The sequence below is a fragment of the Planococcus citri genome, chromosome 2 (genome assembly GCF_950023065.1).
Source record: "Planococcus citri chromosome 2, ihPlaCitr1.1, whole genome shotgun sequence".
NCBI classification, from domain to species: domain Eukaryota; kingdom Metazoa; phylum Arthropoda; class Insecta; order Hemiptera; family Pseudococcidae; genus Planococcus; species Planococcus citri.
The window spans coordinates 17,272,275-17,299,797 of NC_088678.1; the positions used below are offsets into that span (position 1 = coordinate 17,272,275).

The 27,523-nt window shown below is 34.9% G+C and overlaps 1 protein-coding gene across 3 annotated transcripts; it reads right to left on the reverse strand.

Moving 5' to 3' along the window:
• LOC135834821 (integrin beta-PS-like) lies at window positions 1–27,436 on the reverse strand. Of its 3 annotated transcripts, none has more exons than XM_065348787.1 (15): window positions 27,175–27,436; window positions 16,810–16,989; window positions 7,946–8,159; window positions 7,602–7,836; window positions 7,320–7,416; window positions 5,737–5,907; window positions 5,563–5,661; window positions 5,318–5,482; window positions 4,923–5,216; window positions 4,636–4,851; window positions 4,233–4,508; window positions 4,021–4,147; window positions 3,807–3,944; window positions 3,595–3,734; window positions 1–931 (listed from the first exon to the last, which is right to left on the reverse strand). In XM_065348787.1, exons 2-15 carry the CDS (start codon window positions 16,981–16,983, stop codon window positions 866–868), a joined length of 2,412 nt encoding a protein of 803 aa, XP_065204859.1. In that variant the 5' UTR covers window positions 16,984–16,989; window positions 27,175–27,436; the 3' UTR covers window positions 1–865. The 3 variants fall into 3 exon arrangements, with proteins under 3 accessions (XP_065204859.1, XP_065204862.1, XP_065204861.1); XM_065348790.1 differs by lacking the exon at window positions 7,320–7,416 and adding an exon at window positions 6,508–6,592 and having other exon boundaries at window positions 27,175–27,434; XM_065348789.1 differs by lacking the exon at window positions 27,175–27,436 and adding an exon at window positions 21,030–21,425.
• Window positions 27,437–27,523: the final 87 nt, after the last annotated feature.

The window sequence follows — 27,523 nt, forward strand, 5'->3', positions numbered from 1 at the left end:
TATGTAAAAACGTTATATTTTATGACTGATGTCCACATGTTATAATTATTAAGGCACTTTTAATAACAACTTTTACGATTAAACTTAATAATAAATGAAAAGGGCGCGATAATCAATATAAAAATAATAAAAGTAAAATTGTTACATAACTACACAAAATGTACAAATGTTAAAAATTAAAAAAAGAAAAATGAGAAAAAAAATACGCGATTTATATTTAAGACTAGTATGCAACTAAGAAAACCCTATTCATTAATAAATATTGAGTTCTTGAATGGTGAATTGTTATTTTACATAAATAAAATACTCAAATAATAAAAAATGACATTCGATAACAAAAATTCCTCGCTACAGCAAGCCACACAAACACGTTTTCATCGATAATAACTTCAATCAAATGTTACAAAACCGAAACAAACAAAAATAAAAATCAAGAGTGAAAAAAAAAGAATAAATAAATGCAAAAAATTTTCAAAATATACCAACACGCAATAAAACTAGTCAAAATGAAAACGATTAAAAATTTGTAATAATAAATTAAAATATTTGGTGTGTATTGGAAGCTGGTCAAACCATAAGGTAAATTTTTAAATTGAGTTAAATGCACGTTCAATTATTAAGTACTTAAAGTGAAATAAATTTTGAAATCATTAAGCGGACTTGAGACTCGCTCGAACACCGAATAATATATAATAAATAATACTATAATACAAACGAGAAGATAAAAAGATTAAATCATTAAGAATACACCTTCGTGAATTACAAATGATTATAAACATAGTAAAATTCATCTTCAAGGAACACAAATATAAAACAATTTTAAAATTAGCACCATTAAAATTAATGAACTCTTTTGATCAAATTTTTACGACCCACAGTAGGTAGGATTTTTGAATGTAGACGTTGCTTGCTTGTAAATGGGATTTTGACCCTGAAATTATAATTGATAAGATAATAGGTAAAAGATGAACCAAAACTAAGGAGTCCAATAATTGGAAAAGAAAAAACTCTCTCCTTATTTTTAATGCTTTTTATTGCAAAGATCTTTTCAAAAAGTACAACTTTTCATCATCAGGCAAGAGCACTTAATGAACAAATACAAAGTGTGCATCTTAAAGTAAAGGTTGGGTGTGGTCACTCCTTTGGGTGTGTCAGTTTCTCTGTGTTGTGATTGGTCCTAAAACTTGGGTGTGGTCACTAACAGGATGGGTGTGTCTGTTTCTTGGAATGTGTATGTGACTGGTTCCATGTAGGCATTTGAGCAGGTCAATGTCCAAAGGTCCCAAGTCATCATTGAGGAGTTTTTCTCTATTGTTTTTGTGCATGGCTATTGCTTCCCTAATTGGTAGTTCTGATATTTTGGCAACTGGTTTTTCTAGGGTCAAGTTGAGTTCAGTTATTGTGTGTCCAGTTGCTATAATGTGGTCTCCTATTGCTGATTTTCCTTCAATATTGTATCTAGCTTTGTGCATATGTTCCTTGTATGTTATTATGTCCTCAATTGAGGACATAATAACTGACATTGATGTAGCAACCAAAAGGCTTGATTACAACACCAAAACAAAAATCAGACAACAATGCATAGATGTCATAACAAAGACTAGAACTACCAACCAACCAACAACATACCACAATACCATAAAAACCCTCAAAGAAAAAGATGTGCTATACATGAAAGCAGACAAAGGAAATGCCATAGTAGTTATGGAAAAAGAGGACTACAACAACAAAGTCAATGATTTGTTGAAGAATGGACCTTACAAAGAACTTACCAAAAACCCACTGAACAATATGATAAAAACCACAAAGACAGCAATCAAGAACAAGAACTACAAAATACCCTCTAACCCTAAAATACCAAAGTTATACTGTCTACCAAAGATCTACAAGCCAAACAATCCAATGAGACCAATAGTATCCAACATAGATGCACCCACATACCAGATTGCCAAACAACTTGTCACTGAATTACAAGCCATTAATCAGCCTGTCACATACCAAATAAGGAATAATGAAGAGCTAGTGGAGAAACTGAAAAGCACCCAGATAACACCTACAGATAGACTCATCTCCTTTGATGTCACCAACTTATTCCCCAGTGTACCCATACCAGAAACCTTGGCCATAATGAAAGACTGGCTCCAAAAAGAGAAAGTCTCCCAAGAAAGGATTGCTGAACTCATGAACCTCACAGAACTATGCATGAAACAAACCATCTTCCAATACAGTGGAAAATTCTACCAACAAACAGGAGGAACAGCAATGGGGAACCCCTTGTCACCATTCATGGCAGACATTTTCATGGGCCACTTGGAAACCAAACTGAAGGAAATAGAAAAAGACTTCCCCAAGATTTGGTTCAGATATGTTGATGACATCTTCAGCATTGTACCAGAGGACTTCAACATAAATGGTTTCCTTGAGACCATGAACAAACAATATGCAACCATCAAGTTCACCTATGAATATGAAAACAACCAACAACTGCCATTCTTGGACATCCTAATCACCAGAAAAGACAACAAATTGGAATATGACATCTACAGGAAGCCTACTCACACCAACAACTACATTCCTGCTGACTCTTACCAGCCCTGGAGCCAAAAACTGGCTGCTTTTAACAGCATGGTCCATAGATGTTGTGCACTACCCTTGAGCCCAGGAAATAGAAAGAGAGAATTTGACCACATTAAAAGAGTAGCCAACAATCTGGGATACAAGGCCATTACCATAGACACCCTCATCAAAAACCATATAAGCAAACAAAGATTGAAAGAGATCACCACATTCCAAAGAGATAAACCAGACAATAGAAGAATCAAGTTGACCCACTACCCAGTCATAACCAACAAACTCTGTCAGATCTTCAGGAAAAATGATTTAGAACCTGTCACAACTAATCAACATAAACTGAAAACCTTACTGGGAAGCCTCAAGGACAAGGACCCAAAAACTGATCAATCTGGAATTTATAAGATCACATGCTCTGGCTGTGACAAACTTTACATAGGACAGACTAAGAGAAACATCATAACCAGATACAAGGAACATATGCACAAAGCTAGATACAATATTGAAGGAAAATCAGCAATAGGAGACCACATTATAGCAACTGGACACACAATAACTGAACTCAACTTGACCCTAGAAAAACCAGTTGCCAAAATATCAGAACTACCAATTAGGGAAGCAATAGCCATGCACAAAAACAATAGAGAAAAACTCCTCAATGATGACTTGGGACCTTTGGACATTGACCTGCTCAAATGCCTACATGGAACCAGTCACATACACATTCCAAGAAACAGACACACCCATCCTGTTAGTGACCACACCCAAGTTTTAGGACCAATCACAACACAGAGAAACTGACACACCCAAAGGAGTGACCACACCCAACCTTTACTTTAAGATGCACACTTTGTATTTGTTCATTAAGTGCTCTTGCCTGATGATGAAAAGTTGTACTTTTTGAAAAGATCTTTGCAATAAAAAGCATTAAAAATAAGGAGAGAGTTTTTTCTTTTCCAATTGATAAGATAAGACGTGGTAAATAGATGACAATTTTTGAATCAATAGCAACAAATAACTTACCGCGTCCCATTTCGCCATCATACGTTCTTTTTCGAATTTCGCGAATTCTCTTCGATCTCGCATCGAAGTAATGAATTTCCACATTAATAAAAATGCCAAACCGATCAGTACAATGCTCAATATCACGGAGAAAACCACACCTGTACAAAACGAACACGATTATAGAATCGAGATGATTTGATATTGGAAATCAAATACGAATAAGATCGTACCAGGAATACGAGCTTGAGGAGGACATTCTTTATTCTTTTGGGCAAGAACGTTGACTTGGCTTCCTATTACTTCGTAAATATACGTAAATCTACAGTCCTGATCGTCGTAAGCGGAACAGAAATAATCTTCGTCTGTGACTACAAAACAAAAAAACCGCAAATGAATTATCTGAGCTGAAGTAGGTCGAGTGGTGAATAAAATCTGGCATCGTACCTTTCAAATAATCTATTTCAGTGATATTATAGGAACACTTGTCACATTGCTCTTGCGTAAGAGGGCCTGACTGATGTACTTTGCATTGGACACAATCTTTCAATTCGTTACATTTAGTATTACACGTCTGGAAAAAAATAAGGAAAATAAGTGACCATTCTTTTCATCATTGTTAATACAATCAACCATTAAACAAATTTATTTCTACTTACAGGACATTTGTTACAATATTTTCCCGAGTATCCTCCAGCTTGATCGCACTGACATTTATTACAAATACACTGCCCGTGACCAGAACAAGTATCCGCTTCATTTCCATTAGGAGGAATACAATTCGTAGTGCTGTTTTCGCACGAGCATGCTTCATTAATCCAACCAGGGAAACACTGGCATTTACCGCATACACATTCTCCCAATCCAGAACACAATTTACCACCGGTACGAGGGCAAGCAAAATTATTACACTGGCAAAACTCGCCGTAGAAGGTCTGAAATAATGCACAAATGGTAAAATCATTATTCTTCAATGTGAGGCCTCTTTGAGGACACGTAGGTAATATTCAATTGGATAGAGGGAGACGAGCTACAGAGATACATTGTATCATAATTACTCACCTCATTCCCATTGTACGATTCACATTCGCACTTATTACATTTACAAACACCTCGACCAGAACAAAGTTGAGTACTGTTGACCGGATGGCATTTATCGGTTTTATCCGCACCTGAGGTACAACTACAGTCGTCGCCAGAAAACCCGGGATAACATTCGCAAACACCGCATTTCAACACACCGTTACCGGAACACTTGGGTGAATTCTCTTGGTACGACTAACACAGAAATCACAAATAAGTAACACGTTTAAAGAATAAAAGATTAAATCTGCATGTGCTCGGCTTACCGGATGACCAGGATTTTGACAATTACAATCACATATCATATGCACTTCAACGGTCATTCCATCTTCAATTCCAACAGGATAAATTTGAAATTGGCGGGTATATTCTGTCTTACCTTCTGGACAGCGGAGCAATTCCAATTCAACATCAAACTCGATCGTTTGACCTACTTTAAAACCGCTGCATTCGTTTGTTTCCATCAAAGCTCCATTCGAGTTTAAGCATTTCGTAAAATACTTTATTCTGAAATCATTTCCTAAATTTTTTTCTTTCAGTTGAACTTTCGATGTGATTTTCTGAAAAAAAATTATAATAGCGATGTATTAAAAAAAAAATCGAATGATCCACTAAAGCATTTTCACACAAAATAAAACTATAGGCGAATATCACAACTCACATTGTATTGATCTACCACCAATCTGACCACGTTTGAAGAATCTGATGATAATTCTCCGGCAGATGAACCTTCTATATGATTTCCTAGCTGTTTATACAGTTTAATTTGATCAGCTGTTACAGCAAATATCACATTAATCGAGTTTTCTTTCACCTTCGCATTGATCTGAAACCATCACATAATTGAATTAGGTAGGTATCATTTACAGCAACGCGGCAAATTTAAAAATCAAATTCACGCTGTACCTGCGATACAGAAGGATAATCTTGAACTGTAGAATGCGTATAAAGACCTGAATTGTCAAGATGACAACATCCATCGTTCGGTTTTATTATACCACCCAGCTAAGGAACACAAACAAAACACACATTAAAACATGTAGGTACATACTAAAACTTGTTGATTTTATCAACACTTACTTTTCCATCTCCAGCATAATGGAATGAGGAATCCGTAGAAAACACCAATAATTTACGAGCCTGATTTCTCCAGCCGATTTGTTCACGACAAATGATAGCTTGCATAATTGCGTCAAAGCCACCTTCTGGAGCATCCAAATTACCAGATACGTTGGCTGATTTCACTTGTTCCTAAATTCATTAAAAATTATCGATCAGTATGAGTTGAGAAATTAAATTAACTATATGTGGAAGTCGTGCTATTTTCAAATAATGAATTTTGTATGCGATCGTGTTTCAATTATCAAATTTATACATTAGAAATAGCCAACACTGAACACTCGAGTGTATTATACACATTGAAAGCATTATAAATGTATTAAACATCAAGATTGGCAATTATTTTTATACATTTTGTTAAACTACGGAAATCGTATTTACTCGTAATCGATAAAATCTAACGTCAGTTAGGTACTTCGAATTGTTGATCACTTCAAGTGCGATCTGTTCAAGCCAACGTTCTAGTATCTATGCAAAAACTTCAGATTGGAATAGGGATAGAATCGAACCCGGTAGTTGGCATTTTTTTAAAGCATCGAAATATTACACCAGCGTGAAATCAATCTAATGTTGTTCATTTTTTCATATTCGTTTTCTTAGTAGCCTACACTAATACGTTAATTTCTGCAAGTGCTTTCTCGAGCATTAATTCCAAGAAATCGTCGATACCTACCTAAACTTATTCCGATACATTAATATTTTAACTCATTAGAACTAGTGCTTGGAACTTACGGAAAATTGATCTGTATTTTGGTCTAGACGCATTACATGCTTGAAGCCATAAGGAGCAGCACAACCTGTGCAAGGTTCATTTAAACTGTGATTCAAGAAAAAAAAACGTATTATTCGAACAAACATTCAACTATTTAGCGAAAGTAGACGAAAATACATAAGAAGAAACATTAAAGCGAACATTGATAACAATAATAATAAAAATATGATTCTACAAAGGAAATTAGGTAGGTAATATACGATCCAAATAGGTGCATTTTCTTTGCTGCAACTTTCAAGTTCTTACAATTTTCTACATCATATTGTAACAAAAAACGAACAGAACAATTCGAATTTTTCAATTCCCCCCTCCCTTCCAGTCCCATTCACAGTATTCATATTAACAGAACCTTTTGATTTTCTAGTATAAAATGAACACAATTTTCACACCTTTCAATCGTTCGCAACAGAAATTTTTCGCTTAAACTATAGTTAATTTTGCATGCATGCGTTTTAAACATAAATTACGAGTACTATTTTTCGCTACCTAACAAAACATTGACTACACGAATCAAAGCTTTCCGGATCAACTCGGGTATTATTTACACAACATAGAATTTATCATACATGAAGACAATTATTTACACATAGACGGGGGAAAAAAATAAAGAATAAGCACATTTTTAACCACAAGTATTCAATATAGGAACAATTCACGAAAAACAATTTCAATTCTACTTGAAATAAGTGTGCGTGTGATTACATTTAAAATTGAACTGTTTGAATTTTCATTTTACTATTTCCGTTCGTTCTCTCGTGAAAGAAAAACTTACGGCGAAATCAGGACTGGAACTTAGAGACATGTGATTACGAAAACCGTATGGAGCTACGCATTCAGAATCTCTATCATCGTCACAGGGTTGTAATAATCTAACACCAAGTAAAATGAACATTATAAACGAGTAGATTTTTCAAAAATGGAAACAATTTTTTCAAAAACGTATCCTAGGATGTTTGTAAATTCTTGCTGCTGATCACAATTCACATACTATAACCTCGTATGGATAATCAGTAAACACATTTAAGACAGTTGTTAGCATTCGATGAGAACTAACCTTTTAGGTACGATGCTAACGTAAGGCATCACCACCTTGTCGACAAAACTACCGAATCCCAATCTAAAGTTGCCGGTTATTTTCGTCATAGTTTCAGCCAGTTCACTACCCAATGCTGATAATTTATCTTTATCATCTTTCATTGAATTGGATAAGTCCATGAGATAATACAAGTCTACCGGGTAATCCGTCGCTTGTCTGTACCACACCTTGAACCGGTAAGGATTCCCTTCATCTGTGTAACAAACAATCGCATATTAGAAAATCATAATTCAGTGGAAAACTAAACTTAATAATATTATGTTATATTTTAATCAAAGGTCTTTATGAAAAATCATTCTTACTCGGTCGAAGATTTATTGATATAAGCTGCGGCATAACTTGAACGATACTTCCTTGACTAGATGAACTAGTGACCGAAGATGAGCCATCACCTTTGATCACCTCGCTTAAAGGTCGCGATACATTAGCAACAGTTTCAATGATCGGATTAATAATGTAATTGGCGGAGCATTTGGCAGATTCTACAATTTTCGAACATCTTCTGTCTTTGAGAGCCTGATCAGCAGAATGACGACAATCATTATGTTAGCGTATGTACGTGTAGATTTTTGTACATATTCCTACTCGTATGTACCTCGTACGCATCGTCTGTATATAATTGTTGGGTTTTTTCCTATCTGCGTTATCGTCTATTGTTTGGGTATTTTAGCCATATTATCTCGATATACGAGGTAAAATGTTACATTTATTCGATACATTCGTTCAGTATTATATAGTATGTCGTCGTATGTACTTGGTATTTTTTATTCGTGTAAATACAGTCCACTATGGGAAATTGTGTCGTGTATTGTTTTATGCAATTTCGAAACGAGTAATTATTAATTTATGACGATTGCGTCCATTTTATGGTCCTTCGGGCCGGATCGTGTATGCGGTTACGGTATTTTTCATTGCGATCGAATGGATTTGGTGTATTTTTCGTAAATTTTTGCTCGTTTCGGTAGTTTTCATGTTCGTTCTGGACCAAATATGGTCAAGTTTTGGCAAGAATTTTGCATTCGTAAGTTGAACAAGGTAATTTGAATTCGGAATTTGAAATATTTATTCGTTATCATCGTTTGCTTCGTTATTAATTCGGAATTTGAAAAAAGTTAATCGATATCATCGTTCGTTTCATCATGTCTGCGGAAATTGAAAAGAAGAAGAAAGTTCTGACTCGCGAAAAAAGGGTAATTACGTTGGGCGTGACCAGAGATGCTTCCACAGTGTCAAGTTTATTATCCCAGAACCCTTCTTCTACAGTAGTGAATCAACTTCATGCCTATCTGGACTCATGGAAAGAAGGTCTTGGTAAGCTGAAATTAATTGATGACCAATTTATGGATCTTATCGATGATAGGAAAACCATCGAAGAAATCACTGCCGAAGAAGTGAAAATTCTTCACGATTACGAGACATGGCGAACTAACTTTCACAAAAACGTGGGTAAGGTGAAAACATTTGAGTCAAAAATTACTCCAACGCCACCACAACTTCAAACTACTCGTCGTTCGACCAATTTGTTCGATAATACGTTAGTGAATCCTATCTTGAAACTTCAAGATATACCAGTACCGAATTTCGATGGTAATTATGCTTCATTTCCTGATTGGTGGGCCGAATTCTCTTCAATGATCGATTCCAATGAAACTTTCGATAACTTTCAAAAACTCTTTTTGCTCAAGCGGTGCATGGTTGGTAAAGCAGAAAAGTTGCTGAAAGATATTGGGAATGGTGGTGAAGTTTACCAATCCACCCTGGCAGATTTGTATAAGGAATTTTTTAATCGTCGTCGCATCATTTCCGAGCATTTTGCCAACTTATTCGACTTGCCACCAATCAAAAATTCTACAATTCGCGATAGTGTAGATCTAGTTCGAAGGTGTTTACGTGGATTGCGAGTATGTGGATTAGAGCCGGAAAAGATGTCTCCAATGGTCGCTTTTTGGGTAGCGAAAAAATTGCCAGATAATCTTCGTCGAGACTGGGAAAACCAGAACCATGACTTTTCCACATATCCTTCATTCGAATCGATGGCAACGTTTTTAATTAATCGAAGTTTTGCAGTAGAAAGTGGTAGTAATGATAAACCAGAGAAAGAAAAACCAAATTCGAGTTCCAGTGTTGGTGGAAAATTCGTAAAATCCAATAAAGGTTCATCTGGTCATGAAAAACGATCGTTCGTCGCCTCGCCACACAGTGGGATGTGAAAATATTTAGGAGGAAAAAAATTGAAAGTTGGAGTATAGGGGTTTTTTGATGCGCTGAACACGATTTTGAAGGTATTTTTACTCAAAACCCCAAAGGTGAGGTAGGGGGAGGGGGTAAAAACTCAAAATTTTTTAACATTTTCATGTGGGGTGTCTAAATCTAGGGGTTTTGATGCGCTGAACACGATTTTGAAGGTATTTTTACTCAAAACCTCAAAGGGGGGCAGGGGGAGGGGGTAAAACTCAAAATTTTGAACATTTTCATATGGGGTGTCTAAATCTAGGTTTTTTGATGCGCTGAACACGATTTTGAAGATATTTCCACTCAAAACCATAAGGAAGTGGCAGGGGGAGGAAGTAAAAACTCGAAATTTTGAAAATTTGTGGATGTCTGTATAATCTAGTCAAATTAGCTCATATGAGAACTCAACTCGGAATAAATTGGGGGAAACATTTTTTTTATGCTAAAATGCTCAGAATGGTGTCCTAAATGACATACTAAAACCCACCTTAAATCCGCGTGGAGCTTCTCCCCCCAGACCCACATTTGTGCCGCCTAGCACAGTTTTTCGCGATTTTCTCGCGAGGAGTTGATTTTACGTCGAAAGTAGCTTTATTTTTGTGTTCTGCGTCAAATTTCCGATCTAGTGATATATGAACTGCCCTTCTACCTCCAAGGGGAGTGGGGCTAGAACCATTCAAAAATAAGGGAGGTTTCCTGAAAAATACATAATGGCTATAGACGCCTAAGAGGGGTGAAATGGTCCCCGAAAGCGTTCGAGTTGATATTAGCATGGAAGATGGGTACCATTGAGAAACTTTCCACTAAGGATATATGTACATAACATACTGAAAAATTTTCAAAATCGGTAAAAATGGGGCTGAGAAAAGTGTTATTGAAATTAGGGGAGAGGATGTGGATCTGAAATTTTTCACGCGGAGGTTTCTCAATGGTACCCATCTTCTATGCTAATATCAACTCGAACGCTTTCGGGGACCATTTCACCCCTTTTAGGCGCCTATAGCCTTTATGTATTTTCCAGGAAACCCCCCTTATTTGAATGGTTCTAGCCCCACCCCCTTGGGGGTAGAAGGACAGTTGATATATCACTAGATCGTAAATTTGACGTAGAACACAAAAATAAAGCTACTTTTGACGTAAAATCAACTCCTCGCGAGAAAATCGCGAAAAACTGTGCTAGGAGGCACAAATGTGGGTCTGGGGGGAGAAGCTCCACGCGGATTTCGGGTGGGTTTTAGTATGTCATTTAGGACACCATCCCCAGAATTTTGGTGTAAAAAAATTTTTCCCCCAATTGATTCCAGGTGAAATCCATATTTGACTGTATTAGTAAGTATACGTACTACTGGAAACTTTTTTTTTTTTTTGAATTATGCTCGTTTTAAGTAGTCTCCTGGCCTTTAGAGTGTCAATTTTTACCCACCAAACCCTTATTTTCAAAAAATCGATGATTCGTAGCAATAAAACATCAGTTTTGGTTGTATTTTTCTTGTTTTTGCCCAATGTTGCGAGTTGTAGCAAAAATTGATAAAACCATGTAAAAGTACACATTTCAGTGGTACTTTTCATGAAAATAGTTTTTCAGGATACATCAAGGCTTTTTTCAAAATTTGAAGTTTATGTTGAAATTACATAGTAAAATGTCCTGACTTTAATTAAAGATTACTCGGCCTATGGAACATCAAAACTAAAAAACAAGCATATTTTTGAAATCTACGTTAAAAATGCTTCAAGAAAACATCAACAGTATCAACATCAACGCCTATGTCACGAAAATTCACGTATGTTTAAACAAGTGCATCTTGTTACGAAACCAGGTACTTCTATTCAACATGCTGCTATACCAACACAACGTGCGTTCGTACTGCCAGCACAAGTCAAAGCAAATCATTTGAGGGTTATAGTACACGTTGGGATTGAGTTTTGGTCATGTTAGTGCAGTTCGTTTTTTTCGATTTCTCGATTTTTTTCCTCCTAAATATTTGCACATCCCACTGTGCGCCAACTTCGCCAACCTCTCCAGCCCCTCCAAAGTGCTTTTTATGTGATGAAGTGCACTACCTGAATCAATGTCGGAGTTTTTTAAACAAAAATGTATCGGAAAGGTTTGAAATCGTTAAATCGTACAAATTATGCTTAAAATGTTTTAATGCTAATCATACTGTGTCTAATTGTAAATGGAAAAATTGTAATCGTTGTCGAGGTAACCATAATATGTTGCTACATAGGGAATATTCGTCTGGTTCAGTTTTTCATCCAAATGGTGGAAATGGACAAAATTTAGGCTCGAACTTGTCTCATTCTGGTGCTAGTAATGGACCAACTGGAACAACTGGACAAAGTGGATCTACTGGACCCACAGGTCAAAATGTTCCTCCTAGTGGCCAACAAGGGTCAATTGCTATGACTAATTGTGCTATGTCTTCGAATAAGACTGTATTTTTGTCAACTGCTGTTGTAAAAATTCAAGGTCCTAATGGTGTTGAAAATGGAAGAATATTTTTTGATCAGGGATCTGAAGTGTCGTTAGTGACTAGAGAATTTTGCAATCGAGCAAAGCTGAATTTAGTTCGTTCACAAGAGCCTACTATCTTGTTTGGAATTCATAATGACTCGAAAACCTTGGAATATAGTACTCGTTTTGTTGTTAAATCTCGTTTATCTGATTTTAGTATTGCAATTTCAGCCGAAGTTGTTGATAAAATACCCTACAGTGTGAATCGAAGTAATACGGCAAATATTTTGGGTAATTTTCAATATCAATTCGCCGAATCCTTTGACTACAATTATGATACTGTTGATGTGCTTTTAGGCAGTGAATATGTTGAATTCGTTTTAAAGGAACAACGTTATTTTTTTGAAGTATTATGTCTTAGAGATTCGCATTTTGGATTTGTTATTTCTGGTTCTGTTAGAAAAACTGCATTTTGTTCGGAAAAGGCTTCGTTTAGTTCGTTTTGTGGTTTGTCTAATAATGAATTGTCAGCTCAATTCAATCAGTTTTATGACTTGGATCTAGTACCAGAAAAATCAAATCAAGAGACTCGTTTGGAATATGATTTGATCGATAAACATTTCGAAGAAACTTACAGTATTGACAAGGAGTCAGGAAAATTCGTTATTCGGTTGCCTGTAAGGGAAAGTATTTCTCAGTTGTATGGTTCATTTGGAAAAGCTAAGAAAATTTTGATTAGTTCGGAAAGAAGGAGGTCAGAAGCTGTTCATAAAGCTTATTCAGATCTGTTCAAGGAATACTTAGAATTAGGTCATATGACTCAAATTTCTTCAATTCCTAGTGAAAACTCTTACTTTATTCCTCATCACATCGTTTCGAAGGTATTTGAGAATACAGTGTCAAATCGTATAGTATTCAATGCTTCTAGCAAGGATTTGTCAGGAACTTCGTTGAATGATCATTTTTACCAAGGACCTACCATACAGCCTAATTTATCAGTGAATGTTATTCGTTTTCGGAGACATATCGTTGCTTTTTGTGCTGATATTGCAAGAATGTATCGTTGTATTTTAATTGCTTTGGAAGATCGTAAATGGCAGCAAATATTGTTTCGTTTTTTAGTTAGTGAACAAATTGGAATTTTTGAGTTGAATACTCTCACGAATGGTATCGGACCTGCGGCATTTTTGGCGCAAAAATGTTTGGAAAAGATCGCTTCGTTTATTTTGACATTGAGTCCTGAAGCTGCTGAAGCTATTTTAAAGGAATTTTTTATGGATAATTGGATGTCTGGAGCTAAATCGGTAAAAGCTGCTATTGAATTGCAGAAAATGGTTCATTCTGTTCTTCAGAAATATGGTTTTCCTCTTCGTAAATATCAAAGCAACTCGAAGGAATTTCTTGACTCGATAGATTCGAATTTAATTGAACCCCTGAATAATAAAGTTTTAGGTGGTGAAGAATTCATTTATGTGCTCGGTTTGATTTGGTGTACGAAAAGTGACACACTTCGTGTTGCTATTAAATTGGATCCGTTACCTGAGGTTATTACAAAAAGGGTAATGTTGTCTGATGTTTCTAAGATCTTCGATATTTTAGGTATGTTGGCTCCAGTAACTGTTCGAGCAAGAATTATTTTGCAGACCTTATAGAAAGAAGGTCGAGATTGGGATGAGATGGTTTCTGCTGAGTTAGCTATTGCTTTTTTGGCATATCGAAATGATTTAGCGTTACTGTCAGAATTTTCAATTGCTCGGTGCTATTGTTATAAGGAAAATGTCGTTGCTCAACAGCTTATTGGATTTGCGGATGCCTCCACCAGTGCGTATTGCGCAGTGGTGTATATTAGATCAATTTCAAGTGAAAATGAAGTCACTGTCTCGTTAATTTGTTCAAAAGTCCGAGTTGCACCAATCAGAAAGGTGCTTCATATTCATCGTTTGGAGCTGCTTGCTGCAGAATTGTTGGCCAAATTAATGCATCAAATCAGTTCTGATTTGAAAATTAGTGATTTGTATTATTTTTCTGATAGTCAAGTGACGTTGAGCTGGATTAATATTGACCCTACTCGTTTGAAAATTTTCGTATCGAACAGAGTGACTAAAATTATCGAGATGTCGTCGAAGGAAAGGTGGTATTATGTCGAAGGGTCAGTAAATCCTGCGGATCTAGGCACTCGAGGAATCAGTTCGAAGGATTTACTATCGAGTAAAAGTTGGAAATTTGGACCTGAATGGTTAAGTTCGATTTCAGAATTTTCTGCGCATGTTTCAGTGCAGTTTAGAATAGTTGAAAATGTGCCTGAATTTGTTTGTAATTTGACTCATTCTTCGGATCGAATCGTTTTGAATGTTGTTGAGAAATATTCGTCAATCTATAAAGGTGTATCGATAATTGCCTATATTTTGAGATTTATTCGTAATTTGAAGGATCGTTGTCGTACGAAAGATCGTTATCAAACGAGAAAACGGCGTTGTAAGCCTAAACAGTACGTAAAAATTAATCCATTAATGTTGGTTGGATTGTTGTCAGTTGAAGAACGAGAAGAAGCGTTCAATTTGATTATTCGTTGTGTTCAGAAGGAAAATTTCACTGATGAGTATTCACTTACTTCAAGAAAAGGAGCTCGTCCAAAGAGCAGGTTACTTGCCTTGAATGTATTCCTAGATTCTAAAAAATTAATTCGTGTTGGTGGTCGTTTGAGATTGTCGAGTTATTCGTACGACAAAAAATTTCCAGTTGTTTTGCCTTCTATCGCTCGTTTTGTCGAAATGTACGTTGAATACGTACACTTACATTATCATCATGCCAACAAATCGTTTATTTTGAATTTTGTAAAGGGTCGTTTTTGGATCACTGGAAATTTGATATTATTGGTCAAAAAAGTAGTGAGACGTTTTGTCGATTGTTGTAGGTATAATTCCAAATTGGTTCAACAATTTATGGGTGATTTACCTGCAGAAAGAGTGACCATTTCTCGACCATTTTCGGTATCTGGTGTAGATTTGACCGGAGCTATTTCGATTAAATGCACCAATCATCGGTCACATAAATTTGTCAAAGTTTATTTAGCTTTTTTTGTTTGTTTTTGCACTCGTGCAATTCACATTGAGGTAGTCGAAGACCTCACAAGTGAAGCTTTTTTGAATACGTTGGAACGATTTGTGAGCAGAAGGGGTTATCCTCACACTATATACTCGGACAATGCGACCAATTTTATTGGCGCTCGTAATATTCTGAATGCTACTCGATTAGATCGGTTTTGCTCAGAGCATTCTATTCGTTGGAAAACTATCGCTCCTAGAACTCCACACCAAGGTGGATTATGGGAGTCAGCAGTGAAAGCTGGAAAATCTCGTTTGTTGAAAGCCATTGGCTCTCAAACTTTGACTTTGATGGAGCTTTTTACTATTTCGTCAAAAGTGGAAGCTATTTTGAATAGTCGCCCTATTTCGTATCGTAAGTCTAACGAATTCGTCGAACCAATCACACCTGGGCATTTTCTGGTTGGAAGTTCTTTGCTGGAATTGCCCTCTGTTGAAAATTCCACTGTGAAAGTGAAGGAGCGCTATTTTCTTTGGAGGCGCATTATCGATTCTTTTTCTCATATTTGGAGAAAGGATTATTTGAATGATCTTCAAACTCGAAATAAATGGAAAAGGAAACTCGTTAATTTGAAAGTTGACGATGTTGTACTTTTATCGAAGGAAGGTATCGGTTGTCTGAATTGGCCATTGGGTCTTATCGTTAAGGTTTATCCTGATTCTGAAGGGATCGTTCGTAATGTTGAAGTTAGACGTTCTGATGGTTCTGTGAATTATAGTTCTGTTCAGAACTTAGTCTACCTACCGGTTAATGAATAATTATGTATTTATCGATTGTTGTGATATTGTAAAAAGTTGTACTCCATACATTATGTATACACCTACTTATGTAATATTGATTCGTTGTATTTTTTTTGGTACTTACTGATGTTTATAATTGGTAAGATGAATAAGTTATTTTTTTTCTCAATTTTTTTCGTTTTTTTTTGTAAATTTTCATTTATTTTTGTACCTTTTTTTTGCTGAAATGGGATTACCACATTTGGGGGGAGTGCTGTTAGCGTATGTACGTGTAGATTTTTGTACATATTCCTACTCGTATGTACCTCGTACGCATCGTCTGTATATAATTGTTGGGTTTTTTCCTATCTGCGTTATCGTCTATTGTTTGGGTATTTTAGCCATATTATCTCGATGTACGAGGTAAAATGTTACATTTATTCGATACATTCGTTCAGTATTATATAGTATGTCGTCGTATGTACTTGGTATTTTTTATTCGTGTAAATACAGTCCACTATGGGAAATTGTGTCGTGTATTGTTTTATGCAATTTCGAATCGAGTAATTATTAATTTATGACGATCGCGTCCACATTATAAGCAAATTACGTAGGTAGCTGGCTGCTGTATCGCAGAAAAGTATATACCACTCACCGGATCTGAACACCATTCGCATCCGTAAGTTCGAATACATTCGTCGCATCTTCCCTTCGAAGCGCAATTCCAGTTGGCAACTTTTGGCGATTGTTGAGCGAGCGTCCATTGTGTTAAGAAACACGCCAAGCATATTTGCAAAACGAAGCTGGTTAACTTTTTCATTTTCAACATCGTAAACTGCAACCATACGCGAAAACTTTGTTTTGGTATAACAGAGAAACAATATAACGTCGCATCGTAATAGGAATTTTCATCGTTCGCAATAAACGCGCAGGAAATGATTGAATGTTTCTTGACGTCTGCGAGCGTGACTATTTTGATATTTAGAAAGAGAAAAAAACCTACAATTGAGTGATGATTAATGCGTTGAAAATTACGTTAAATGAATTCTACGGGAGTAGAGAACTGAGACGCTGTTTATCTTTTTTTTTTTTTTGTGAGAAATCATTCGCGTCGATTCATTTTTTCTAATTTTTTTTCTTTCTTTCTTGCAGAGGTGTGTGTTCGTTTGATAGAGTTATGGATACTTTGGAGTAAACTGAATCACAATTATCTATAGTTAGGTGGTAGATACTAGGTAGGTAGAGGTCTGACACATCATCGAGATTCAATATTATAATTATAATCATTCGAGGGTCTTATCTGTTCTGTTCAACACCATAAAGATGATAAAATGCACTGACCAATAAAAAACTGGACAGCGGTTCTTCGAATAGTAATAAATTATCATTTTTTTCATTTTTAAAAAATTTTGTTTCACTTTCTGACTAATATCGAAAAAATGATGCATAATTCTGATTGACCACTCATTTATTATTTACTGAACTCAAAGAGAATAAATGTTTGAACGCCGAAAAATTCAACATATCCTGACAGAACTGACATATTCTCGAAAATTTTCAGGTCTGAACCCGGCGATTTCTACATTGGCTACTTTAGAAAAAAAAGCAAAAATTTGAGCTTTTTTGAAATTTTTGTCAAAAAGTAGCAATTTTCAGTAATTTATTTTTGGCAAAAAAGCGAAACTTTAAAACAAGACTTTTTGGAAATTACTGGCAAATAAATAGTGTGATGCTTTTTTTGCAATTTTTGAAAAGTGAGACTTTTTTGCAATTTTTCCGTGAAAAAGTCAGTTTTTTTTTGGAAAATGTAAGCAAAAATCAAGACTTTGACAATGATAGCACAAAAGCAACGCTTTTTGGCAGTTTTTTGGCAACAAAGCGAGACTTTTTGGCAATTTTTGAAAAAAAGTGAGATATTTGAAATTTTTTGTAAACAAGCTACAGTTTTTAGAAGGAAACAACACATTTTGGGAATTTTGATAAAAATAAAGACTTTTTCTCATTTTTTTTTTCTTAATGGGGGAGTCCTAAGGAACATTTCTAGCCCTTGTACTCAAAAAAAAAAGTGGCCCTACTTACAAAATGGCGGCCATTTTGATTGACAGGTCAGTCGAAATCGTAGATTTTGCGTTCCAACATAGGACTTGCACAAAATTTTTCAAACTGTACAAAGGTAGATCGAAAGATCAAGCACAAATTCATCACCTGTCAAAATTTCAAGTGTTAAAGTGCGTTTTTCGATTTTTGGTGAATTTTTGAAAATCAAATTTAGGCCAAAAATGAGGAAAAAAATCAAAATTTTACCAAATTGACCAAGAAAGCTGAAATTTGGGATACACCCTATTTTCGATATGCCAAATCGATTGGAAACTGTTTCAAACCGTTTTGAGCAGTTCTGGAGCACCAGCAGATTTTTGAAACTCGTAATTCCCACAACATTTCACCAAAATAGAGTTGGAAAGCTGAAATGTATTCTGCAAACTAATTTCAATACGCTACGAAGTCAACTGCAGGGGAAATTTCAAATCGTTTTGGAGCATCCAGCGATTTTTTGAAAATTACTGGAGCCTCCAGTAAATTTTTGAAACTTTAAATTTCCTAAAAATTTCATCAAACGGAGATAGAAAGTCAAAATTCATTCTGCAAACTAATTTTAATACGCTACAAAGTCGTCTGCTGGTGGATTTCAAGTCGTTTTGGAGCATCCAGCAATTTTTTGAAAATTACTGGAGCCTCCAGTAAATTTTTTAAACTTTAAATTTCCTAAAAATTTCATCAAACGGAGATAGAAAGTCAAAATTCATTCTGCAAAGTAATTTTAATACGCTACGAAGTCGTCTGCTGATGGATTTCAAGTCGTTTTGGAGCCTCCAGCCACTTTTTGAGAGGTCTTATGGTGTTTTTTGGAAAATTGAAATTTCGTAGAAGTAGCTGGAAGCTTCAAAAAAATTTAAAACCACCATGTAGTCGACTTCATATCTTATTGAAATTAGTTTGCAAAGTAAATTTCAGCTTGCCAACTCCATTAATTGGTAAAATGTTGGAGGAATTTCAAATTTCAAAAATCTGCTGGAGGCTCCAGTAACTTTCAAAAAGGCGCTGAAGGTGCCAATATGATTTGAACCCACCTGAAGTCGTCTTCAGAGGGTGTTAAAATTGGAGCGTAGAGTAAATTTCAGCTTTCCATCTCGATTTGATGAAATTTTGTGAAAATTTAAAATTTCAAAAATCTGATGGAGGCTCCAGGAATTTTCAAAAGGTCGCCGGAGGCTCCAAAACGACTTGAAATCCCCCTGAAGTTGACTTCGAAGCGTATTGAAATTGGTTTTTAGAATACCTAAATTTCAGCTTTACAACTCCAATTTGATTGAATTTTGTGGGAATTTCAAGTTTCAAAAATCTGCTGGAGGCTCCAGAACTGCTCAAAACTGGTTGAGACCGTTTCCAATCGATTTGGCATATCGAAAATAGGGTATATCCCAAATTTCAGCTTTCTTGGTCAATTTGGTAAAATTTTGATTTTTTTCCTCATTTTTGGCCTAAATTTGATTTTCAAAAATTCACCAAAAATCGAAAAACGCACTTTAACACTTGAAATTTTGACAGGTGATGAATTTGTGCTTGATCTTTCGATCTACCTTTGTACAGTTTGAAAAATTTTGTGCAAGTCCTATGTTGGAACGCAAAATCTACGATTTCGACTGACCTGTCAATCAAAATGGCCGCCATTTTGTAAGTAGGGCCACTTTTTTTTTTTAGTACAAGGGCTAGAAATGTTCCTTAGGACTCCCCCTTTAAGAAAAAAGTTGTCCCGGAGGATCGACGGGGGGGTGCAATTTATCCTTAAGTGGGCTCCCCGACTATTATTGGTGTACTTCAAACGCTAGAAATGTTGAAGATTACATAAAACTGATCAAGGATCACAAAAATGGAACGAGAAAGAAATCTCAAAATTATAAACGCAGAGATCTTAGCTCTTGCATCCATTTTTCTACTTGAGGTCTTTTCAACTTTAGAAAAGAGATAATTTTGCTACCCTGGAGGAAAATTTTACTTCAAAACTGTCAATAAGGTACATACTTACCTATCTACGTTTTCATAATTTGAAAAAGAAGTAAAAAGTTGTTATAAATGTAGTTTTAAAAGTACCAGGTATAGCTATCAAAAACAGAAACTCAGTAATTGAATAAGATTTTTTTAAATGACTTCCTCCCCACCCTCGCCCTTCTTTTAAAAAAACACACACTGATTTTAATCGTAAAAATCTCTTTCTAAATCAAAAAGCCATAAATTATCTTGAAAAATGAATAAACCCACAAGTTTGTAGACACCCTACTTTAAAATTTTGATTGATTTTTCTTCAATATTCATTGAGACGTTTCAAATATCCATAACTTCTTTTCAATTTTACAAAATTAAAATCAGAATTCAGAGCTATTGAACAAATAAACAAATATGTACAACTAACAATTCACAAAAATCTATCAAATCAGATTCAGTTTTTCGACATAAACAGGCGAGTGTTAGAAAACACAACGATAATTTAGAGACATTGAACAATCACGACTGTTCACCACAAGCTTAGAGTTGAATATCACCGGTGACAAATTTAAAGGGTGCATGAAGATATTCAGTGACATTTGGCGAAAGGTCTGGCGAAATGCCAAATAGGTTAAAAGTGAATACCAGGTGAGACTCGTTTGATGTACGTTATGTCTGGTTTTTGTTAATACTTTAGGAGGCAGTTTATATGGTTTAATAACCATGTGGTTTTCAGAAATATCAGTATCAGATAATTGATCACGTATGCATTGCCCATATACAAAACGAATTAACTCGAAATAGAGATTAAAGTAAACGGACAAAATCACCAACCTAGAGCTTGTGAAACTTGAGATGGGATGATAGTCGACATCGATACGAACACATTTCAGATTTGTACGTATCAATTAATATTTTTAATGACCAGAAAAATAAAAAAATAAAAAAATACGTCGAATTTGTGCACATTTTAGCTAGTATTGAATTTCTCCTTTACACGAGTATACATATCACTCACTCGAACCGGTTCAATATAAACTCGCGAGAAAACATTTTAACACTTTATTTGATGTGTAAACAATTCGAAAACAAATTTTCTTCACATTTTTTTAAATCGACGATAAGCACGTAATGCATTCGAAGTGCACACCAAATAAATCAATCGATTCGTTGATAAATTTCCGGTACACCGTGAGCTAATTTTTTCCAACAGAATGTACACAATATACTGAAGAACGATAAAACGTAAGATGTACAACAAACAGAACACAGAAAAGCCCACTCTTTCCATAAATGGTATAGGTAGCAAGGTAAGGTTGAAAAAGAGGTGCGGCGACATACAAGCTACACAACTCCTCTTCTTCATTTCATCTAAAATTATGACGCTGAATGAAGGTAAAAAATGCAAATGCATTTGACAAGAATGTAGGTAATATCGTACCGAGCTAGGTAAATCCTACCAATGAGAATGTTGTGATTTTAATATCCAATATGACTTGACAAGTGGCAATGTTTGAAATAATCTAATAAGTATTCTGAGAGATCGAAAATAGGTACCTACCTACCTACCTACCTACCAATGTCAAATGCAAACTTGATTCATATTTCAGCACCAAATTCGTAGATAAATGTTTCTAAAATGAAAATAATCATGACTAAACGTACGAGCAACGATCGATGAAAAATAATTTTGAAATAATTTCAATATTATCATTATTTATAATGCAATTATTAATGAAGTGGTTTTCAGGGTCATGCAGAATCGCGGAACAAGTGTCGTTTTCCCCAAACTGCAGTTCGTATTGGAATATTTTTACAATAATTATTCATTGCATTGACGTAAGAGAGCAGGTGCACCAGATGTAGAATATTATTCCACTGACCAAAAATAGCCACTTCATAATTTTTTTAGTCGTCCAAATAGGAAATTCTGAACATCTTCTTACTATATGTTCCTTGAAACCGGAAAAATACCCATTTGTTTACACACTGCCAGCACTCGACTCGAAAACGTATTTTAAAAAAAGGCAAATACATAGTTTTCAACTAGCTATCAATGTGAGCCTGTAACGTAGCCCGCCCACTGCAAACAACTCATGAAGAAAGCAAACACCCACAACATCAACTTTTTCAAGAAACAAACCACGAAACTCACAATTTGTATCTCGCTGTCAAGTTAATTCATAAAATACTTTACACACCTTTTCCTCTTAACAGATTGCGCGCGCTGAATCAGCCAAACTCATAATTAAGGGTATTCTTTACACCGTTATCACTAAGTGTGGTTTCTGGTTGCATACCAGTTTTTCCTTAACATATATGTTTACATTTGGCAGTGATGGCAAAACTTTTTCATTTCAGTTCAAGTTTTTAGTTTTTAGTTACAGTTTTATTTTTTTCAGTTCAAGTTTTCAGTTTTTAGTTTCAGTTTTATTTTTTTCAGTTCAAGTTTTCAGTTTTAAGTTTCAGTTTTACTTTTTTAAGTTCAAGTTTTTAGTTTCAGTTTTCAGTTTTGCTTTTTTCAGTTCAAGTTTTTATTTCAGTTTTCTATTTCAGTTTCAATTTTCAAAATTTTTCTTAAAGTTCAAGAGGAAATGAAAAAAAAATTTTTTTCTTTCATGAATTTTTTCATACATTAATCTAATTTGCTACTTGGCAACAAAAACTTCAAATTTCAAATTCAAACATTTCAAACTCAAAAATTATGAATAAATATGCAGGGCTGTGCAGAGAAAATCCGGGCCTGAGGGGGCCGAAGAAAAGACAAGTTATGCTATACTTGGGAGGAAGATCGCATCGTCCTTTTGCCGACAAAAAATTATTATTTTGCCACAATAATCAAAATTTTAATTAACATGCTGAGTAGTGAGCACTGTATAGTATCAAAAAACTTTGAAAATCCAGTAGTTCTGTTCTGTTCAGAAAAAATGAAAAATTTGCATTTTTTGTACACCTACTTACAAGTGGGTCATTCCATGTCAACTCAACCAAAAAAAGGCGATTTTGAAAGTCATGTCTTTCGATTTCGCTCAATTTTATTTTACAATATCTACCCACCTAGTAAGTAAGAAAGCCGCAATCAGTTTGGCCCCAGCCCCCTCAGGGGGCGGGTGGGGGGAGGGCTTCCATTATTTTCACATTGTCTCGAGGTACTCAACTTCCAGGGTGTCTACCAGGTAGTGAAAGTAGTGAAAAAGTAGTGATTTTCAGCAATTTTGCTTAAAAAGTAGTGAAAAATGAAAAAAAGTGGAAAATCCGATATTCCACACAAGAAAAATTTTCTAAAGAATGGATCATTTTTGTTGACTTTTTTAGAACTTGAATTACGTATTTTTGAAAAATGTTTCCCTCGCTTCGCTCGGGCTATTTGCTCTTCTTTTTCGGTATAAAAAACTTATTGTTCAAATTCAAGAAATGTTCGAAGTTTCAATCAGAAAAATACTCCCTTACCTCCATAAAAAAAACTTTTACTTTTTTAAAAATTAATAATTAATCATTCAAGTTTTTAAATTTTGAAGCAAAAATAATTAACTTCTTCAGTCATCACCCAAGAAAACAACGTTTCTATACCCCTCAAAGTACTAATTTTCGATATAGCTTTTTCGAAAATTTGTTATATTTTTTTCCAAATGTTGTTCAAATTTTCCATTAATTTTTTTTAAATTTTTATTTTGAAAAAAGTGTTTTATTCGCCCAATTTCATTATAGTAACAAGAACCTTAAAGGTGAAAATAAAATGTAAACTTGAAATGACAAAATTATATTCTCGACATCCACTTGCTTGAAAAAAACCTTGGAATGTTTGAAGACATTGGAAAAGCGAAAAATTTTAATGTAAAATTTTGCCTCGTCCACCCCCTTCCCCTCTTGAAAAATCCCAAGTGTTTAAAGAATGTCGTGCTAAAGTCCTGCTTTTTTATTTTGAAATTTTGTTGGACTAGACACCCTGAAAAATCACTGCTAAAAATAAAATAAAAACTTCATCTTTCATATTATTTGAAATTTCGAGTTCGCTCATTTTGTATTTTTAACATGTACACGTGAGAAATTGTACAACTTGAAAAAATGTAGCAATTGTTATATGTAAAATCGTTGAATTGATTTCGAATTGATAAAAACGTGTAGTTTACTCCATTGTGAAAAATTACAAAGTTCAAACCAAAAAAAGAAATGAAAAATCGCTCTTGTCCTGGGGGGGGGGGGGGTAAAAATATTTTGGAAGACAGTGATTTTTTTTTTGAAAGGTAGTGGAAAAGGTAGTGATTTTCGGTCAAAAAATTCCGGTAGACACCCTGACTTCAGCAGCCCATTCCTCCAAAACTATGATACTTTGATCAAAACTGATTTCACAGTTCAAAAGGGCATTGAATTTTGAACTTTTTAAGTATTTAGAAATTTTCAAAAGTTGAAAGTTGAACTTTGAATTTGAAAGTTCAAATTTCAAAATGGTGCTGTAAGTGGCAGCTAACATTTAAAATTTTGAAAAAATTTCCATAGATGTACATTTTGATACTTTTTCGAAATATTTAAGTTTCGAGATAGCACTCGTTGACGGAGGGGGAGCACCCCCAACCCCAATTTTGGGTGAAACGTTCGAAAGAAAATCTGGGGCATGTGATATATCGAATTGTATGTTTTTGGCTACGCTGAACACGAATATGACGTTAGATTTTTGATAGGACCCCATCCACGGCCCCCAGCACCTCCCCAAAGGGGGTAAAAGTTCAAAAAAGTGTTTTGTTCATGCGACACATGGAATAATATGTTTTTGGTGACGCTGAACACGAATATGATGTCAGATTTTTGATTGGAACCCATCCACGGCCTCCAACAATTTTTTTGGACTTTTACCTATTGGGGGAGGTTCTGGGGGCCATAGGTGAGGTCGATTTAAAAAACTATGGCTATATTCGTGTTCAGCGATATCGAAAACATACTATTTCATGTGTCACACGAATGTTACCATTTTTTTGGGGTTACCCGCTTTGGGGAGGTGCAGAGGGCCGTGGACGGGTTCTATCAAAAATCTGACGTCATATTCGTGTTCAGCGTCACCAAAAACATACAATTCGATATATCACATGCCCCAGATTTTCTTTCGAACGTTTCACCCAAAATTGGGGGTGGGGATGCTCCTATTTCGAAAAAGTATCAAAATGTACATCTATGGAAATTTTTTCAAAATTTTAAATGGTAGCTCCCACTTACAGCGCCATTTTGAAATTTGAACTTTCAAATTGAAAGTTCAACTTTCAACTTTTGAAAATTTCTAAATTCAATGCTTTTTCGAATTGTGAAATCAGTTTTGATCAAAGTATTGAAAATAATAGAAGCCCCTCCATCCACCCCCTGAGGGGGCTGGGACCAAACTGATTGCGGCTTTCTTACTTACTGGGTGGGTAGATATTGTAAAAAAAAATTTGAGCGAAATCGAAGGACATGACCCAAAAACGTTGGTTGAGTTGACATGGAATGACCCAAGTAGCATCTTGAATGGCCCCAGCGAAGCGAGGGCAAAAGTTTTCAGCTTTGGAAAATTTGTAGAACGACATCAATCGATTTAATGAAAAAAAAAATAGGTTTTTCTGATCTCAATATTTTTCAAATTCAATAGGTTTCTTGAAATTGTAACTCTGACTTCTGAGAAGAGTATCAAATTGACCCATGCAAAGCAAGGGCAAAAGATTGGATAATTTGTAGTTCAAAAAGTACAACAATATCAATTTTAATGAGAGATTTCGCCATTCTGTTTTTCTGATTTCAACTTTTTCTAAATTTCATTTTCATCAATGTTTTTTTTTGGAAAGAAAAGATTCAAATTAGCCCGAGCGAAGCGAGGGCAAAAATTTTTGAAAAAAATAAGAATTTTGAGAATAGATTGATGATTTTGTCGACAAAATTCAGTGAATGGCAAAACTTTTACATTTCAGTTCAAGTTTTTAGTTTTTAGTTTCAGTTTCATTTTTTTCAGTTCAAGTTTTCAGTTTTTAGTTTCAGTTTTATTTTTTTCAGTTCAAGTTTTCAGTTTTCAGTTTAAGTTTTTCTCATTTCAGTTCTAGTTTCAGTTTTAGTTTCAGTTTCTCCATTTCAGTTCAAGTTTTTAACCAGTTTCAGTTTTAGTTTCAGTTTCAGTTTTCCATCACTGTTCCATCCATCAGAGTACTGAACTTTTTCGTCTAATTACTCCATAAGTTTCAACTTTTTGAAAAAAATTTTTTTACAGTATGGTTCAAAAAAATGAGATCTAGCCGCGTATGTCGCCACATTTTTGATATAACCCTTAAGTTGCCTGCTTGGCTGCTCGCAAGTTACTGTTTTTCAAAGCTTTTTTTTGAGAAAAATAATTGATAATTTCAAAAAATCGCTATACATACGCCGCTAGATAAAAGCATTAACGTCACATTAAAACAAACCCCATTGAAATCGGTTAAAAATTCGCGGAATAATTAGACGAATAAGTTGAGCATTTTTCGCGAAAATAAAAATAACTTATACTGATAACAAGTGTAAAGAATACCCTTAAGGATTACGTAAGCGTCGAATCTAAGCAGGGATTATGATTCATTACTACAATGTATCGAGAAGTTAATTTCGATTGAAAAGCCTATAAATGTATAATTGGACACTATTGATAAAAGGTGAATGGCATTTATCTCGTTTCATACGATAACTGAATGATTGGTGTAGTAATTATTTGGAACCGAATGGAACAGAAATTATCAAATTGTCCAGCATGTTAGATTGTAAAATCGTTCGAATAATTTGGAAAATCGTTTTATGAAATACAACCGAAGATGTTTAGATATTTCCAATACTGATCAAAGTTCCGTATGAGTGCAAGGTAAGTATCAGGAATGCTCGTTAGTCGTTAGGACATCAAGAACATTTTCTCATTAGTGTTTTAATGTGTGACCCTGCGGGTGTTAGAATGGAAATTATCATTATTTGGTTTTTATATTCTAGTAAGATAATGTATTACCTTAAACAATAATGCAAACTATCCTGAGTTTCAATATGTACTTGCATAACGAGCATATAGGTTAAAGATGAATTCGTTCTCGAGTCGGCTAAGACCATCCACGCAGATTTTCCAAGTGAAATCCGAAACACAAACACAATACTTCTATCTCACAACCATCGTAAATTATTAGCGATAAATGAATATACCGAAATAATGGTCATTAAAACATTAATTTCATATCATAAATGCATTACACTTCTCAAAAATTATTATTTTCAATATTACCAAATATAGATAAGATGAATCAATGTTGCCTACGAAGGGAATTTGTAATCAGCTGTTTTTCAAGAATCAAACCAGTTAGCGC

Coding starts and splice junctions, on each gene's coding strand:
- LOC135834821 (XM_065348787.1), bottom strand. CDS start 16,983: ATGTTGAAAATGAAAAAGTTAACCAGCTTCGTTTTGCAAATATGCTTG. Junction 5,662..5,736: donor ATTATGCTGGAGATGGAAAA/GTAAGTGTTGAT, acceptor TGTGTTCCTTAG/CTGGGTGGTATAATAAAACC. Junction 5,483..5,562: donor ATTATCCTTCTGTATCGCAG/GTACAGCGTGAA, acceptor TGATGGTTTCAG/ATCAATGCGAAGGTGAAAGA.